Raw genomic sequence first — 18,203 nt, forward strand, 5'->3', positions numbered from 1 at the left:
TATGTTGTAATGGATGGGCGCCCTCTGTTGTTTGTTAGTGGAACAGTTTTCTGGGAATAGTCTGGTATCCTTCTATTATTTTCGTTGAAAAAATGAGGACGACGTCAAGATATTCGACGGCCAAAGCTTCAGATTTCTAAAGCGGGTAGAAAATGTGACAAATTGTTACGGTATTTAACGAGCGTTTTTACACTTTTATAATGCCGCTTTGAAATTTTGGGCACGGTCGTCAGTTACCAGAGATCTTCAGTAAAATTTGAAGTCATAATTAAGGGAGTGAAAGTGTTGGTTTCGTCCAGGAATGTCTTCGAAATCTTCCCGGCACCGTCACCGGAGTCGAGACAGCAGCGAGAGCGACGGTGAAGCCGATGGGAGAAAACGCCATCATCATCGGCATCACCATGTGCACCGTGACCGCCATCGGTCGCGATCTCGGAGTCGCGAGCGGAGTCCAAAACATCGAACAGAAAAACCGGTAAAGCACTTTATCATCCTAGTTTAATTCAACACAATGATTACATAGTCATCTGACTTTCTAAAAAGTAAATGTGTGGATTCTAAACTGGTTAATTCCTTTAATTTCAAAATGAATATATTTGGACATGTTTGATAATGTTGTAACTTGTGAACAAAGAATTTAATAAACAATGTTATAATCTTAAAACACGTTAAAAGGGGTATTACGACCTGAAATCCCAGAAAATTTCATGTTTTGACCTGTGTTCTTACACTACTTAAATTATAAATTAAAAGTTTACTTGAAAGGAAACTAACCAATATGTCTTGCCATTCCCGAGAAAAGAAAAAAAACCCAGATTTTAAAGGATAGCTATGTGGATGATTATATGCTACTTTTAAATGTTTTTTTTTACGATTAGGCTAACATCATTTTGTTTAAAATGCATTTTGTAGCCCAATTGGGTGTATTCCAGGATATAATGATCTTGCTGATGCATTTGGAAGTGTTCAACACGATCTTATTTATCATGAACTCGAAAGAAACAAGTTCCCTCCCATCATCCAGGCCTATATCAAGAACCTATACAGCAATCTGACAGGCTATGTTAGGGGACCTGGCTGGAATAGTGAAATCTTTCAATTCAAAAAGGGAGTTTTCCAAGGAGATCCCCTGTCACCCATTATCTTTGTAATAGCATTTAACCCCCTGGTACAATACATCAAATCAGAGTTACGTTTTGGGTATACCATAGATGACACTAAATTCATCTGTACCCCATTTGCCGACGACTTTAATCTCATAACCACCAATGTTAAATCGCACCAACGTATAATCAACAACATTGTGTCTCGAGCTCAATCAATGAATCTTATTCTCAAACCCAGCAAGTGCAAATCCTTGTCTCTCTGCAGCGGCAAGCCTACAGAAAAAATCTTCAAAATCAACGATTTTCTGATCCCAACAATTAAAGATGAACCGCACTCATTTTTCGGGTCGATAATAACATTCAGTGGGAAAGCACGCGACACAATGTTCCACATTAAGCAGAAAATTATTTCGTATCTTAACAGAATAGATGAATCTAAAATCCGTGATGAGTACAAACTAAAGGTGTATTGTAACTACCTACTCTCTTCACTACGATTCTGCCTGACTGTTCACGACATAACTAAAACTGATCTAAACACACTCGATCAAAACATCGATAAGTACCTGAAAAAATGGGGAGGACTGCCCAAAAGTGCTACCAATTCCCTCCTCCATTCCAACTCTGGATTAGGGATCAAATCACTCACGTTCTTGTACAGAGAATGTCATGCCCTAGCTCATGCCTCCACAAGAATCAAAGGAGACAATATGGTTAACAAATGTCTAGACTCCAAACTACACCGCGAATCATCCTGGTCTAGAAAATGTTCCGTTACTGCCTATTCAGAAAACGTTCTCCAAAAAGCTCTGAAGGAAATACCGGCCAAAGACAATAGCCCGGGAAAACATTTGCACAAACTCAAAACAGTCATCAAGTCATCCGTAGCAAAGGACATTGCTAATACATGGGATCAAAAAATCAAATCCCTTGCTAAACAAGGCCGTCTCCTAGAACTTATGGAAACGGAAAAATCCAACATCACTTGGAAATCAATAATGTATAATTTACCTCGGAAAATTCTTCGCTTTGGACTCAATGCAATCATAGATACTCTACCAGTCAATACCAATCTCTGCCTCTGGGGTAAGTCAGTTGACCCCAAGTGCACACTTTGCACATCCAAGGAAACATTGTTACATGTCCTCAATTACTGCCCAGTAATGCTCAATCAAGGCCGCTACACCTATCGCCACAACAACGTTTTACTGGAAATCTGTAAATCCCTAGACAAAATGTACAACAGCTGCTCTAACCGCAAACTCTTTGCCGATCTCGATGGTAAACACGCTCCTGGCGGCAATACCATCCCGCCATCCATACTACCAACCACACTTAAGCCAGACATTGTCATAACAGACGAACATAACAAAGACATCACCATAGTTGAATTAACGGTACCATTCGAAACTAACATAATTAAAAGCCATGACTACAAAATGCAAAAATATGCCAACCTAACACGAGATTTGCGTGAGATAGGTTTCAACTCCAAACTCATCGCCTTGGAAATAGAAAGTAGAGGCTTCATAGACGAAAACAATAAAACACAAATCCGCTCCCTATTCAATCTGATGACAAAAACCGAAATACGGCAACTCACCACTCACCTGTCAAAAACAGCACTGGTCTCATCCTTCGTAATCTTCTACTCAAAATACAGCCCCGTTTGGATTGATTCTCAAGATTAAGGTATTCTTTCATATCGCCCATCCCACTCATCAATATTCCCTTGACCTAGCCAAGCAATCGTTATTCCCTGGTTTATGCTTTTCTTGTTATGCTTTTCTTGTTATGCTAAATTGTTAATTATTTAATTTGTCAATTTGTCTCTTACTTCTACATTAATTTCTAGTTCCTTGCTTCATTGGCATTTAGACTGTTTCTTTTGATTCGTCTTTCATGTTCATGATGTTCTAGGTTTCCTCCATGTCTTTTGGTTGTTGTTGTTGATTTATGATTAATGAATAAAAGACATGAATTAATAATATGCATGCCAGCTGACCAGCATCAAATCTGATGTTTTTTTTAAATCCATTTATTTATTTCAGTTGAACTTACAGGAGTTTGTTTTATCTTTTTACCACATTATAGGAAAGGCACAGCCATAGCAGAGACCAAGATGATAAACATAGCCATTCCAGAGACAGGGATCACAAATCAATTAAACACAGAGACCAAGATCATGAAGATAACAGACGGCACGACAGACATCACGATGAAAGGCGTGAAAAGGAGACAAGGGAAAACCATGGCAGGAAAGAGAACAGAAATCGTGACAGGGATACGGAGAGAGAGGCGGAGGGCAGGAACGGGGAGAAACACCAAGCCAGTGCACTGAGGGGAAAATGGGACAGTGACCCAGGGGCAGAATCGGACAGCCCCAGAGAAAGATCCCGAGGGCCGAGGAGCAGGGAGAACAGTCAACCGCAGGGAGCACCGGGACAGATCCGAATAAAACAGGAGCGGGAGTGGAACGACAACCGCAGGACTCAAGATGCCATACGGAAACCTCCCAATCCGTTTGAGACAACTTCCGAAGGGGCTGGCCCATCGGAAGAAGAAGCCCCACCAAAGGAAAAGGAAAAACCCAATTTTGGCACGTCAGGCAAACTCACAGAGGACACGAACACGTATCGGGGAATCGTCATCAAGTACAACGAACCCCCAGAAGCTCGGAAACCCAAACGCAAGTGGCGATTCTACGTCTTCAAGGGAGACGAAGAACTTCCAATAGTTCATATACACAGGCAGAGTGCCTATCTTCTAGGCAGGGAGCGACTCATTGCAGATTTGCCCATCGATCATCCGTCGTGTTCCAAGCAGCACGCAGTTCTCCAGTATCGGCTCGTCAAGTACGAACGGGCCGATGGCACAACGGGAAAACGGGTCCGGCCATACATCATAGACCTGGAGTCATCCAACGGAACGTACATAAACAACAACAGGATTGAGCCCAAGCGATATTACGAACTTCAGGAAAAGGACGTGGTCAAGTTTGGGTACAGCACGAGAGAGTACGTGCTGTTGCACGATAAGTCCAAAGATGATAACCCTGATGAAGATTTGGGAGAGGATTGAATGAAGAAACTGACAAAATGTCACTGTATATATGTAACTTGTAATTTTGTTTTCACTTTGAGTGTTAGTCACTCTCAAAACTTTGGACTTTTTGAGCTGTAATAATATCAATTATGCAGTTTCAAATTCTATAAACTTCAAATGCACTGTACAAAATTTGAGCACATCCATTTTTGTTTAGACAAATACATGTACTGTGTAAGGTTCAACAGTCACAAAATATGTAATATACGACCATAATTTCATCCACTGAATTAATGTGTAATTAAATTTATGGCATTTTTGTGGCTTAAGTTAAATTTGTGTCTATTTGTTGCTTGTCACATTTTGAGGGTGAAAAGTAGTAGTACTTGAGAAAATTTTGTAACCTGTATATAAATCTGATCTCGCAAATAACTTGATATAAATAGGTACTCATGAAAATTCCACAGGCACAAAGTAGTGCGATTTTTTGAGAAGATTTGTAATGATTGTAATATGTGCCTTTTTGAATATTTTGTATGGGGTTAGGATATCTTGTTCTTGGACACGATTGTTGGCTTATAACACATGATTTATGAACATTAAAGAGAAAGAATCCCAGTAAAAAGGTGATCAGTTTCTTTGGATGTTTCTTAAATTTTATTTGTGAAATTTATATCCGAAAAGGACTGTAGAGTGTAGAATAGTTTTGTCTTTCATTGTATTAACTAAGTCTCATTTAAGGGCTTCCTCCCCCATTCCAGTCATAGCACCCCCCCCCCCAAAAAAAACCCTATCTTCATGAATTGAAGAGCGCCCTCTGTTGATTGTTTCACATTTGGGTGAACCAAAATGGCGGCCTCCATGGCTCACGAATGCGAGGAAAAAGCGGATTGGAAAATCGCTGTTCCTGTGGATGACATTAGTCCTTGCATTGAAGGAAGTATATGTATAGGTGGAGAAGGAAAGAGACATCAGATCTACGCTATTCAGAATGGTACTGAGTACGTGTACATCTATGAAAATATGACCAGAAAGGTGAGCTTTCAATACTTCAATCATGTCATTATACTACTATAGTATGACATGTGTGACATGACATTGACAAACAAAATTAATACTGGACAGTGTATGTATGGTGGTGGTGCGGACATCCGGGATTTTGTTACGTTGGCTGGCTTATCTAGCTCCCAGACCTGTGTTCTTGAAACTCGATTGTTCTTGAGTCTGGGGTGCTGAATGGTAACACATAGCAACCGATGAAAACTGGTCAGGTGCGCAAATGAATAGATGTTTTCATCAGATGACGTCACTCCGCCCGCCCGATAGAAAATTTAGCAACAATTTGGTCAAAGCCATTGATATGTATGTACCATGTAGACTTTGGTAAATTATATTTTTAATAAATTTAAAACCTTGTAAATTACAGAACATCTTGTACATGTTGTATGAATACAAAACTATTTTATCTTTATACATTTTATAATTGGACTACTTTCACATTGGTCAGTGCACATAATCAGCTGACTGGATGGAATATTGATATACGTGTAGTTGTGGATACTGTCTTATTATTGCTGTTCGTTTGCAAATTAAACAACATTAAGTGTACACTTTACAGAGTCACTGAACATGCTGAAGAAATTTGTCAAGGTTTTTTTTGTTCAACTTGATGATGTTTTCTGTTTTTGTGAACTAATTTTACAGGGCATCCTTCATCTACCAGACCAGTGTCGTTGTATGTGTGTGTACGTGTCCAGAGATGCAGTGGGAGATGAACATCTTGTTTGTGGGTTGCGGGACGGACGAATCATCCAGCAAAACTTACAGCTCTTCAAAGATGACACCAAATCAAAGAAAAAGAAGAAAAAGAAAGAGTAAGGTTCTATGTGAAATTTAATTTATTTGCTTCCAAATCTAAGGAAACAAGACATACCCATTGATGTTTAATTTGTTGACTACTAGAATTTAAAAAAAATAAAAAAATTAGCATTTTTTTTTTATTGTTTACCCATATAATAATGAGCTTCTAGATCTTAAGGTAGTTCTTTTGTTTACTTTTCATTTTTAGCAAACATAAAAGTAAAGAGAAGCCACAGACAGCTGTTTTGCATCATCAGGGAAGCCACGAGGATATCTTTGGTGGTCTCTTGGAACCTGCTGATGCGAGGCCATCTTGCTCGCATGGCCCTCCACCTACAATTGAGGAAGACGGGTTGTCGGAAAATGTAGTCATCTTAGGAGATTCACATGTGCTCCTGAACGAGCCCAACATCCAAGACCTGATTTTTGTGAAAGGTCGTCTGGTCACTTGTTCAAAGTGTACAGTAGGATGGACGCTATCTGTGTACCGTCCAGAGGTCAAAGGTCAACTTGGTGATACAATGATATCCCATCATGCCGTTGGCAAACAAGGACTTGAATTTCAGAAGTCGCCATCATTCAGGACATTCCTACCTGAGAGTGGAATGGAATCATCCAGTCACCATGGAGACAGAACTATCAACCAATCTGGAGCCACACATTGCCTGGGAGAGCCAATAGGTTTTGAGGCTGAGGGATCAGGAAAAAGAAAGAAGCCGCAGTTGTTTTGCGTAGTTTCAAAGAGTATGTGCGAAAAAGAGGATATCACAAAGACTACTCCAGGAAGATCCATGATTCTGGAAGACAGTCTATACAACCAACTTTTTGGCACAGACTTCAATTTCCTCGACACTCCAATTATCCTCATTTCCCTCCCAGATGGCCACATATACTTCTCCCCTCTCAGAACCCTTGGAATCACCCAAGTGAGCAGGCCCAAACAAGTCAGAACTGGATCAAACTGGTTTGGTCTGAACACAAGTCTATTCTACGTTTTGGACCAACCAGCTGCGACCATTCATGGGTTCAACACAAGGGTCTCGTTAGAAGCAGGGCAAGAAAATCGGAACACCGACACCACACTGCATGTCTGTGATTGTGTGTGCATTGTTGGTCAATATGGGAAGGTCGTCCAAATCACGGAAAACAACACGACCAACCAAAAGGAGACACTCAAGTTCAGCGAAAGTCACGTCAAGGGACCTGTGCAAACCATTTGTAGGACCAGAACTCCACATAACTTGCTGTATTCGACTGGAAAAGAGATATATTCTCTCTCACTCTCAGAAGCCTCTCAAAAGGGTTCAGCAAGAGAAGTTCAGGGGTGCAATGCTTCAAGTTCGTTTGTCTTGGGAATTGGGAAGATCAGAGCCATGGCTGTGGTTGGCAGAGCTAGCAAAGACTCAAGTTGTAAGTAAAACAAGAAGTTTTACCTCTCTAACATCACATTATTCGTTGCAAGCTTTAAACATCATGGATACCAGCGCCACAGAGACAAAAATGCTTTCTTTGCCCTTTCTCTGTGCCCTCTCGAAATGTTAAGTAGGTAGAAATACCTTCCCCCCTGTTTCTTTAAAACCAGATTCCCTAAAATTTCCAGCATAAGCATTGACACCCCCTTATTACTGAACTTGTGATTTCAGACGCAACCCTTCCTGAGGGTCCTCTACTGAACTACTTTCCAATTTCATATTTATTTGACAGTTGCCAACCCCTTTGTTGCTCTGACTGAGGATGGGAGTGTTCTAAAGCTCCACCCACCAACAGATGGTACCCATGGCAACAAGCATCCACCAATTACAGCGGCCGCAGCCGGCAAGAGAATGCAGGAACTGCTGCAAGCGATCAACAGCATCTCTGAGAGGACTGGTGAGCTGGCCAAGCTCGGCGAAACTCAAGATCACATCCTTCTAGAAATGAGCCAAGCATGCCATGTGGCCGGTGTGTTGCTAAGTGACCACAACTCGGCCAAAAGTTCCACCATCTTTGCTGCGGATGTTCATTGTGAGATTAGAAATGATGGTAATGCATGCAGTTTGGAGCTCCTGTGCCAGCTGACCAATCACAGCAAGTGGAGCCTGTCACATGGTTGGTCCCTCGTGGTGTCTGTGAACGCCAACCCTGATTGGACAAAACTTGAGGAGGACACGAGACATCATGTGACAAAGAGCCTGCCATTGGTCAACTTCCGTCCAATCCAAACTGTTCAGCTTATTTTCCCATTGCATCATGGGAACACCATGCTAGCAATGCCTGTGGATGTGCAATGTTTTTTTCATTTTTCACCCGAGGAGTGTATGCACTCGATCTTGCCAGAAAAGACAAACTTGAAGACAGAAACTCACTTCAAAGTTGGCGAATGTGGGATTTTAATTCCACTGATGCAACAAAAAGTGATAGATATACTGTCAGTTTTGAGACCACTTTCTGACCACCGACATGCAGCTCAAGGCGTTGCACCATACCAGACTGTAAGGAACAGAGGATGTGATTGGCTGGCTTCAGCATTGGAGAGTGCAGCGAGCCTCAGACCCTCAGCCAATAGGATGGGTTGTACCAGTTCAGAAAAGACAGGCGGTTCAGGATCAGCATCTGTGTGTATAAGCATCAGCAATGATGTAACATCAATGATTCTGCAACACAGGAAAGATGGTATAATGTTCATTTTTTTATTTATTTCAAAGCTTCTATAAAATTAAACCTTCTATAAATTTTCATACATCCATCTTTGAATTGCGTATTGGATATCTGTTATTTTTCTCTGAATTTCTGATTCTGTGTTTGATCTTCACAGGTGCTTATAATTCAGAGTGTAATACACAAGAACAGATTCTCAGGTGGCTTTTGGAGGACAACAGGCTCGCTACACATCCAACAAATCCACTCCGTCTACTAACACTGGATGCAAAGGTCGTGACCTTTGAGGTGAAAGTTCAAAGTTCAGGATCGGAGAGACGAGAAGGAGCAGTGAAAGACGGCAGCAAGGCATCCAGGCAAGGAGATGAAATGGTGGAGATTGTCATCACGGCACCAGACTGTCTGACCCTGTGCCAACTGCAGCTGGCAGTGAACAGAAAAATTAAGGTCTGGTACCAAATGTCCTCTTAACACCGCTAACTATCCAAAAGGAGTGCCTGATATAAACCTTTTAACATTCAATTTTCAGAAATTAAGATATGTTCCCTTCCCTCTTATGTTTGAATTCCCTTAGCTGAAATTTCAGAGAAGAAGCATAAAAGCTTGTTCTTGAATACCCATATTGCTACCCTAATCCCCCCCAAAACCCAGTTTGCCCCGCCCTTCCTCCCAACCCCAAGTAGTTATGCAATGACTACCTTTTTAATAATAATAGTAATAATAATTTGGGAGGCTAATCATCCTTACTCGCAGCTGGTATGCTGAATTGCGAAGGACGCGGCTACAACGTGGTTGGGCCGCTGGCACGTAAAGGCGCCTATGGCTGCCGGCCACATCGACCCATATATGACCACGGAGCACAGCCTGAGATCGAAAGTATTTGATTTTTCCATAGGGAGGAAAACCGGAGGGCCCGGAGAAAAACCCACGTGGCACAGGAGAGAACCAACGCACAACTCCACTCACATGCGATTCGAACCGTGGTCACCTTGGTGAGAGGCGAGCGCTTTACGCACAAGCCACCCATGCCACCCATGCCACCCACGTTTTCAGCCATCAAACAACATGCATATTTCTGCCGTATTTTTAAAAAATATAACCTATTCATAAACAGACTTTGTTCTGAAAACATGCGGCTGTTCTGATTTTTATACAGATGGTTTTGGAAAGTGTTGGCAAAAGTAGAGGCATCAGCACATCTCAAGACGGACTCCAGAAACAGCTCCGGAAAGTTCAGGTATTCATTCCTCTCAGTAATAATTTCTCCTTTCTTTCACAATCAGCATGCAAGAATTTGTTTGATAATCTCTATTCTTTTTCCCCCAAGGCGTTGCAAAGGAAACTCCAGTCTCTCCAAGACAACATGATTCTGCACGATTGCTATGACAACCAGTGCAGTCACAATCAAGTCGGCACCCCAACACTTGAACTCTATCAACAGATGAGGAGCCAGCTGACCTTTATGTGAGGTCAGAGTGCAAAGGTCAAATGCAGCTGATTAATGTAATGTCCAACTTGCCAGATTTATGGTATATTAAAACCAAAACAGGCACATGAGCACTACTTTCACGAGGCCCCCTTCAATGGATAAACCATTGTGCATGCTTTTGTACAAAGCAACTGCCTGAGACGAACTATCTGAACAATAGCTAGCACAATACTGTCGCCATTAATGGGGGCCTTCGTGATAGAATTGATTGTGTTTCGTTTACAGTTTTTTGAAGTCTATAGTTTAAGGAAATTCTTTGTTTGGTTGTTTTAGATTGCAAGTTTTCTCAATTATTTTGGGATCGTACAAATTTCAGTCTGATTTTAAGGAATCACGAATATTGACAACGCACAGATTTGTAATATGTGCCTGGTTTTTATTATCATTCTTCAGAAATAATTAGATGTATTGGAAAGGCAGTTGACGGGCACATTATGTACAAAGCGTGTAGGGTTTTTGGCCCTTTTTTCCAATACGACAGCAGGACAAATTAATAATTTAAGCAAAAAAAATCAATGAGCAATATATCTTTTAGCATATGGAAGTATTTTAAGGGAATTTGTCAGTTAATTCTGGCTAGACCAAATTTATAGAACATTCAACAGCCGTTTCATGAGGTGCAACAAGGTTCAGTAAGTACATGAAACAGATGCAGGTTATTACATCTCATTCAGTTTAAACAGATTGGCTGAATTTAAGTTCTAGTCTAAAAAAAAAATCAAATCAACGTTTTGGATTAGTTAAAATTACAATATCTGCTTGTTAGTCATGAGGAAACTATAACTTTGGAAATTTAGCCTTAAGCCCAAAAAAAAAGTCTCCTGTTTCTGGTATGGAGTTGCCCTAAAAGTGGTGCGAGGACGCAGCTTTTTTCTTTTCTTTTTCCTTCTTTTTTTTCACTTCTTTTTTTTTTTCTTCAAATGTCGGCTGATGACTGCAAATGGTGTCTAACTATTTAGTGCAAAATATATGGGAGTCCAGAGAGGCCACCTAAAGCTTATACTCGATTGTAACCCCATCTAAAAACACATTAATATTGTGCAGCAGCAGGATTCCAGTCAAACCAGTGAGTTTGGCAGTTTTGAGACATCATCTTACATTGAAAAAAAACTTTTTCATTTTGCCGACGCGCATGGCTACGGTGACACGCATGCATACCAGAAACCGCAACCTTTTTTTTGGCCTTAATTATATGTACACATATATGAAGTACAATAAGTGACAACAGTTCAGGGGTACAAAAGGCTATGCAATCAAGAAATAAAAGATTTGATATGAAACCACATTCCGTAGACGTTACATTTTGTTTTGTTACCATTTGGATTTTGACAATTCAGGACAGCGAAGTCTTGCTCCCTGATTAGTGAGCACAAACCATTTTGTTAGTTGGTGCAATAACATCAAATCTGGTACCAGACTATAAAAAAAATACTAGCTACTGATTGGTTGCTTTTACAGATCAAAAGTTGGCTAAAATACGCAGAATCTTCCACATCCATATTTTTTAGAGGCCATTTGCGGGAGAAGTGAAAGGAAAAACATATTTCATCTGCATGCCATCCATATTATAGATACATGTATATCAAACATTATTTTACAACATAAAGACGTTTTATTTTCCTTACGAATATTTATTAAGTGGACTTAATTTAACTTTCCGATCATTGGGTCTAAATATTTAATAATAAAAAAAGTCAATCATAAATTTAAGGTGCTTAGAATTTCAATTTTGGGGACAAGATATAAAATATTGAAAGCCAAAAGGCACGTTATGCATGGCCGAGTCAAGACAGGGTATGCACTGTAAAACTGGTTACATGAATGGGTTTGTTGTGTATTAGCATAGCTACTACATATTAATGATGAAGGCGGGGCCTACTGAGTAGGCGGGGCTTAACGAATCGGTCTATTACAATTGACATGTACAACAATTACATCACCAAGATTAACTCCCATGCATGAATTAAAAAAAACTAAGATCACTTGTAGCCGGGTTGTGGGTAGCCGACCGGCCGACCGTATTGTAAATTCCTGGCGTAGGGGTTGGCTTGTCCGCCCGGGGGACCAGCCCCTGCGGCGGGGGGAACACCCCCTGCAGAGGGGGGATACCCCTGCTGCTGCTGCTGGGGGTTGTATGCGGGTTGCTGTTGCTGCTGTTGCTGGGTGTATTGAGATGGTTGCTGTTGCTGCTGTTGTTGTCCGGGGAATGACTGGGGTTGTGAAGTCGAGGCGTAGGGCTGGGATGGGTATCCTGGTGAGGAGTTTGGGGAAAAAATGAAATTGATAAGAATATTACCACTAATCTGAAAAGACCCTTCAAAAGTCAAAAATAGTTTTAGATGATTTTTTATTAAGATACCCTGAGCCACTATAACGTTACATGAGGATTGATGTCACTTGAAAATTCAAAGAATGGGCCCTTTGGTTCCAGGACAGTGGTTGATTTTGGAGAATCTGGGATGAATTTATTGGCAGTGCTCAAGAAAAGATACTATAAAGTACTTTAGTATGAGGTGAACCTGCGTCTTCTGGCAGACTAGTGCCTATGTCTCCACCAAATAAATTAGAAATATTTGACCCCAAAGCTAAGGCCTCCCTGCCCACCTTTGATTTGTGTACATGTCCAAGAAAAATGCTGGTGACCAAGTTTGACCACAGCTCGGTCGTCAGTGCCCAGTGTTTTGCTTACTTGACAAACGGGAAGGGTCCATCACAAGACAAGTTGCTGTTTGAGTTTAACAAGAGGCAAGTGTCGGATCTTACCTTGGCTGTACGGTGCTGACGGCTGCTGGCCGCTGTAGCCTGGAGCCTGTGTTGAAGCAGGCTGCTGCTGCTGGGGCATGGAATAACCACCTTGACCCGAGGGGTAGCCCGACTGGCCGCCTTGTGGAGCACCTGCAATTGAATTTCAAACATTGTAGTTCCCCAATTATCCGAGTTCCAAACTTAATATTTGAAACAAATTTTTTAGATTTGACCTGACTTTTTGGTATATTGTCTTCAAATATATTTCAACCATTCATAACAGTAACATTCCTATTTTTTTCAGTTGTCCACTTAATTGGAATTCTTCTGCATGGGAAGATAAATTGTTCAATAGTTTTGCTGATCATCTTGTTTTCAACTACAAAATTGTTCATACATTTATAAATGGCAAATTTCGGAAGCAACATTAAAATGAATGCTTACATCTGAATACGCACAAATCTTTCTGTAAAGTGTAAAAAAAAAAAAATAATAATAAATATAATCTTTTAAAATAAATGAATTCTTACTAGGGTACTGAGACTGCTGTGGCATGCTGGTCGGTTGCTGGCCGGGTTGCTGTGCCTGGGGTTGTGCTGGGGGTTGTGTCTGGGGTTGCCCCTGGGTGTTCTGACCATAAGGTTGATGGCTGGGGGTCATCTGTTGCTGTTGGCCATGAGCTGAACCCAGGCTGGTATTGCTGCCGGTCGGAGAGCTTGGTCTTTCCTCTGGAACTAAAAATAGTATTTGAAATGAAAAATCAGTCCTCATTTAAGGACTACGAAAATGACTTGCCGCACAATTACCCCCTCAGTGGGGGAAACGAAGACAGTGATGACATGGAAGGACCACTTGACGCCATCTTGCTTTTCCATGCTGGTATTGGTGAAAACCCATAGTATCGCACATGGAAACGGCACGCATTCGTTGTCCTTCAATATTGGCGCTCTTAATCATTTTTTACCGTTGAGGGAGTTCTTCTGCACAAAGTACACGCCGGGGATCATTTTCACGGTGCTACTCACATTAGAAATTTGCTAAGCATGTAAAAATTTTGCTAAGCAAAAACAGATTACCAGCTGAAATCCCATGCAATGTACATTGCACCTGACTGGTTCCCAGCTGATTTTTGCTTAGCAATAGTTTTCTGCTTAGCAGGTTCATAAATTTGGGTTCAGGAATTGAATTTGGCATTTGGAACATTGAATAATACACTTTTAAAATTTACACTTTGGATTGTTGGGATTGGGAAAGTTTGAGTGAATTTTTGTATTTTTACTGACCTTCCTTGTCGAGCCCAAAGCTCTGCATGACCCCGGAGTTACCGGAGTCTGATCGCTCGGGTTTCTTGTAGGGATCAAACATGGCTGTCTTGGCTGTGTCGACCCTTACTGCTGGTACCGATGAATCTGCTTGCGGAACTATTGGAATTGGACAAAAAAAACAGAAAGAAATTTGTCTAGTGTAACCATCAAATTATTCAAAAAAATTTAATGTTTGATTTAACGAACAATTATGTGTTAATACAGCATAGCCACAGCCACTGTTAAAAAGACTCTGCAATATGTGAAAGACCAATGACATGGGCCCAATTTCATAGCTCTGCTTACCGTTAGCGAAAAATCCCTGCTTACTGTAAGCGTATTTCAGTTTGGCTTCTGCGCATGCGTACATCTCATAACTAAGGATTCTGTGCTTGCAGGGTTAACACAGAATTTTTCTGCTAGCGTGGTTAGCACAGAATGGTGATCGCAAGCGTGGAATTCTGTGGTTAGCAGAACCATGAAATTGGGCCAGTTTTCTTTGAATCCTAACCCCCTAGATCCTTTAAAATCAGCACAAGGTTATGTAGGATTTTGTGAGATTTACAAAATTAGAACAAGCCTCTTTTACTTGACATTGGACTTGAAGCCCTTAAAGTTGGAGTACATATAATGTGCAATTTGGTTCTTGCAGTACGGTTGGTTTGGGTTATTAAGGAAGTCGATGAAATGGCGCACACAATTGACCAATAAGATCACGACGTTTAGTCAGGTGACCACAGCAGCTTAGTCAAACCTGTTCACAAGCACTGTGAAAAAAAAACTACACAAGCCAAAAAAGGTGGGATTAATGTCTACTTCTTTTGAGGAGTGTGGCCAAGTGGTTAGGGTTCATGACTCATGATCAGAGGGTCAGGGGTTCGAATCAAGCTGGTCATATGTTATGTCCTTGGGCAAGCCACTTCACCCCCACTTGTCTCTCTCCACCCAGGAATATTAGCTCTCTCCACACCAGCATTAGCTGGGGAGTAACCTGCAATGGACTGGCATCCCATCCAGGGGAAATACAAATATTTTTGGTCGTTTCACGCCAAGGAAACCAGAGATAAACGCCGGCCTGATGGGCCATGTTGGTTCATGACAGGCTTTACTTCACCACTGTGAGTTTGTGTTATTGCTATCAGTTGAACTTCAGTGAAGTACTCAGTAAATTTTGGAAATGACTGATTCTATCTATTTTACCGATGCAATCATCACGCAGCCGCCAAAATCAGCAGTTAGCTCTTTTATGTTAGTGCGCACACATGCTCAAAACAATTTGGCATTTTAATACCTCTTGGCGACTTCTCCGTACTGCTTACAACTACCTCTCGTTTTGTGGGGCCAGTTTGGCGGTTACCTTCGACTTCCTGAGGCTCGGCCGCCGGGGGCTCCAGCGTGTCCATCAGGTAGAGGACCTGGTCCCGGATGTCTGCCAGCTGCTTCCGTATGTGCTTGACCTGGTCACTCTGCAGGGGTTGGGGTAGGCCGTTGACTAGACACACAAGGTTAAGGGTCAGAGGTTATGGTTAGACAATAATATATAATCATATTCAACACATATACACTTTCTTTACAAAAAAAGTCAAATTTGATCAATTTTGCAAAAAGTTATTCAACAGATAGGAGTTTGAGACAGAAAAATAAATAAGATCAACAGAGTAAACAAAACATTTAACCCTAACCGCCCCCAATGCTACAAAATACCATTGAGTAGTAACCTGTAGTATTAATTTCTTTCCATACAAGTGTGCACAGCACATGTAGTATTCTGTGGTATTTGGTACTTGACCCCCAAACAGCCCTTTGGGGGTTAGGGTTAAATTACTAAGACAAATCAGATTCAATACTTTTTTTAATTACAGAAATTTAATCTTTGAGATTGAACATTGTTTGAAAACTTTAATTAAAAAGCTGTGTGAAATCTAGATGTACAATGCAAGAAAAGAGAGTTTTGTTTATTTACCAAATAATGTGAGTTTTAAAATCCGACTGCACTGGATGGCAAAGGAAAGATCCGTGCTGTCAAAAATTGTGATCAAATCTCCATCTGCAAAAGACCAAAGAGAAGGAAATTGTTACAAAATCAACAAAACAATGAGGAAATATTACAATGCCTATACTCATTTTGAGAATATGAAGTATTTTTCTCTTTGACTACATATTAACTCTACCAAGAAGGGCAGAAAGGTAAAATTTTACATTAAAAAAAAATCCTGAACATTTACCTTCGTCTTTGTATTTGATGGTGACCTCATCGGTGTTCTTAAGTTTCCCGCGGAACACTCGCTGCATCATGAGAACCAGCTCATCGTAGGTAATATCCTCATTGTGGATCGGGATGCGTCGGATGTCGTCGCCGATTTGCGCCTTGATGATCAGCTTGTTGCTCAGGTCGATCTGGGAGAACACGCTTCGCTTGACCTCCGTGGTGCCGTCCATGGTTGCGTCTTACGGAAATTGGGTATATACTTGCTATGAACAAAAATATTATACGTAGGCCCAACTTATCAAGCACAATATAAAAATAGGCAAAACTCCAAATGCGCTTTCTATTTCTACGCATAAAATTGACTTTACTTTCAAATTGAACTTTTCAAAAATATAGCAATTTTTATGAAATTTATATAAAACTACATTACTTTCAATATTACTGTCGGAAATACACCGTCTTTCAATTTGTACAACGTGATCTGCGTTGAATGCTCTTGATACTGACATAAGTTTCCCCCTTTTTTCTCCAATCAGTAAAGACTGCGAATACCTCAAATCTACCATTTTATGTAAACATCCTTAAATATGCATAAAAGAGCCACTTACGCCCAAAAAAATATCACAAAATGTGCAAATACACAAGGAAAAACGGAGTAACAATGACTCACCTCAATTTACACGTAAACGCAAGTGATGTCACGAGCTAGTCTGGTGACAAGCGTATGTGGCAAATTATCCGTGACTATATTAATGGCGAAGTCTGGGAGTCAAACAGTGCTTATACTTTTCCGTGATTTGCATTTTTTTCACACAAAAAAGAGGCCCCACCCCTTTATACGTAGACTTTTATGTGATACAGTTCCTTTTCTTGTCCCCACCCACTGCTACAACCTTCAATTTTCCAACCCCCCCCCCCCCAAAAAAAAAACGGGGCAAAAATAATAATAATTTATTTCCAACACTTCGAGACTCGCACCATACCCAAAGTACTTACAATCAAAGGCTGCGGCTATATAGAAGGGGGATCAAAGATTTAAAAGATTAAAATCTTTAGATAACGGGGAAATTCTGCAAACATTGTGTGACAACAGTTTGTCATTTTTCAAAAAGGAAGCACATTGGCCAGGAAGAAATTTTCGGGGCCTTACAAGGGTCTGTGATTGGCCGAAAACTTTTGTCACGTGATCACACAACTGCAGCAGGTGGATCGAATGGAGCAGACGATTTTGAGATCTTACCCTAGTCATGCAATGCCCACTGAGCAATGACTAAAAACGGAAATTCCTAATCTAAAATGTAAACTGAACCTTTGAATTTCTTTCCAAAAATATAAATGATTTTTCTTTTGCTTAAAATGTTGAAAAAAATATTCAGTGTTTTTCCAACATGAAAATGTTTTTTCTTTTAACGACCAACCTTTGAAAGTGGTAAGTCAAAAGGTGCCGCGAGTTGTTCAAAAGTTTCAGTCATTTTTGGACGAGCAGTATCACTTCTTATTTTCACCTTCATTGTCGATTTGCTTGGATGGTTTCATCGTTAACCTTCAACCTTGGGACTAAGGATTATACGGTCTGGAATAAAATAAGAGCTGCGACGTGTTTAGAACGATGAATTTGTTTGTTTAACTCGTGTAAAAACATGTAAACAGTGCATGGACAGATCCGGAGGAAGGACTAGGCGCGCGTAGTGCCGGCATGGAACGGGGAACATTATTGGCAAGGTAGGTAGGTAAAACGTTTATTTACAAATGAAATGACAAACTTTGTTTTGTAAATGTATGCGAGTATAGCCAATGAAGGAAGCACA

General features: G+C 40.7%; 3 protein-coding genes across 5 annotated transcripts; 2 read left to right on the forward strand and 1 right to left on the reverse strand.

Moving 5' to 3' along the window:
* The first annotated feature begins 113 nt into the window (after positions 1-113).
* LOC119745372 (FHA domain-containing protein DDL-like) lies at positions 114-4,781 on the forward strand. The gene is made up of 2 exons (XM_038221684.1): positions 114-475; positions 3,201-4,781. The coding sequence occupies exons 1-2, from the start codon at positions 302-304 to the stop codon at positions 4,185-4,187; spliced, it is 1,161 nt and encodes a 386-aa protein (XP_038077612.1). The 5' UTR covers positions 114-301; the 3' UTR covers positions 4,188-4,781.
* A 216-nt stretch (positions 4,782-4,997) lies between these two features.
* Positions 4,998-11,417, forward strand: LOC119745352 (Fanconi anemia core complex-associated protein 100-like). Its single transcript, XM_038221645.1, has 7 exons — positions 4,998-5,186; positions 5,856-6,025; positions 6,220-7,421; positions 7,716-8,663; positions 8,806-9,095; positions 9,805-9,885; positions 9,976-11,417. The coding sequence occupies exons 1-7, from the start codon at positions 5,001-5,003 to the stop codon at positions 10,114-10,116; spliced, it is 3,018 nt and encodes a 1,005-aa protein (XP_038077573.1). The 5' UTR covers positions 4,998-5,000; the 3' UTR covers positions 10,117-11,417.
* A 72-nt stretch (positions 11,418-11,489) lies between these two features.
* LOC119745353 (protein TFG-like) lies at positions 11,490-17,127 on the reverse strand. Of its 3 annotated transcripts, none has more exons than XM_038221649.1 (8): positions 17,066-17,127; positions 16,412-16,658; positions 16,150-16,233; positions 15,544-15,678; positions 14,166-14,303; positions 13,413-13,616; positions 12,901-13,032; positions 11,490-12,388 (listed from the first exon to the last, which is right to left on the reverse strand). In XM_038221649.1, exons 2-8 carry the CDS (start codon positions 16,623-16,625, stop codon positions 12,117-12,119), a joined length of 1,179 nt encoding a protein of 392 aa, XP_038077577.1. In that variant the 5' UTR covers positions 16,626-16,658; positions 17,066-17,127; the 3' UTR covers positions 11,490-12,116. The 3 variants fall into 3 exon arrangements, with proteins under 3 accessions (XP_038077577.1, XP_038077574.1, XP_038077576.1); XM_038221646.1 differs by having other exon boundaries at positions 15,478-15,678; XM_038221648.1 differs by having other exon boundaries at positions 15,478-15,678; positions 16,412-16,650; positions 17,066-17,112.
* Between the last annotated feature and the right edge of the window lie 1,076 nt (positions 17,128-18,203).

The sequence above is a fragment of the Patiria miniata genome, unplaced genomic scaffold, assembly GCF_015706575.1.
Source record: "Patiria miniata isolate m_02_andy unplaced genomic scaffold, ASM1570657v1 HiC_scaffold_7, whole genome shotgun sequence".
NCBI lineage: Eukaryota > Metazoa > Echinodermata > Asteroidea > Valvatida > Asterinidae > Patiria > Patiria miniata.

Excerpts from the sequence above, each read along its gene's own strand:
- LOC119745372 (XM_038221684.1), top strand. The coding sequence starts at position 302 with ATGTCTTCGAAATCTTCCCGGCACCGTCACCGGAGTCGAGACAGCAGC. Across the intron at positions 476-3,200 it reads AACATCGAACAGAAAAACCG|GAAAGGCACAGCCATAGCAG; the intron begins GTAAAGCACTTT and ends ACCACATTATAG.
- LOC119745352 (XM_038221645.1), top strand. The coding sequence starts at position 5,001 with ATGGCGGCCTCCATGGCTCACGAATGCGAGGAAAAAGCGGATTGGAAA. Across the intron at positions 6,026-6,219 it reads AAAAAGAAGAAAAAGAAAGA|CAAACATAAAAGTAAAGAGA; the intron begins GTAAGGTTCTAT and ends TTTCATTTTTAG. Across the intron at positions 9,096-9,804 it reads CAGTGAACAGAAAAATTAAG|ATGGTTTTGGAAAGTGTTGG; the intron begins GTCTGGTACCAA and ends ATTTTTATACAG.
- LOC119745353 (XM_038221646.1), bottom strand. The coding sequence starts at position 16,625 with ATGGACGGCACCACGGAGGTCAAGCGAAGCGTGTTCTCCCAGATCGAC. Across the intron at positions 16,234-16,411 it reads CATCAAATACAAAGACGAAG|ATGGAGATTTGATCACAATT; the intron begins GTAAATGTTCAG and ends GGTCTTTTGCAG. Across the intron at positions 13,617-14,165 it reads CTTTGGGCTCGACAAGGAAG|TTCCAGAGGAAAGACCAAGC; the intron begins GTCAGTAAAAAT and ends TACTATTTTTAG.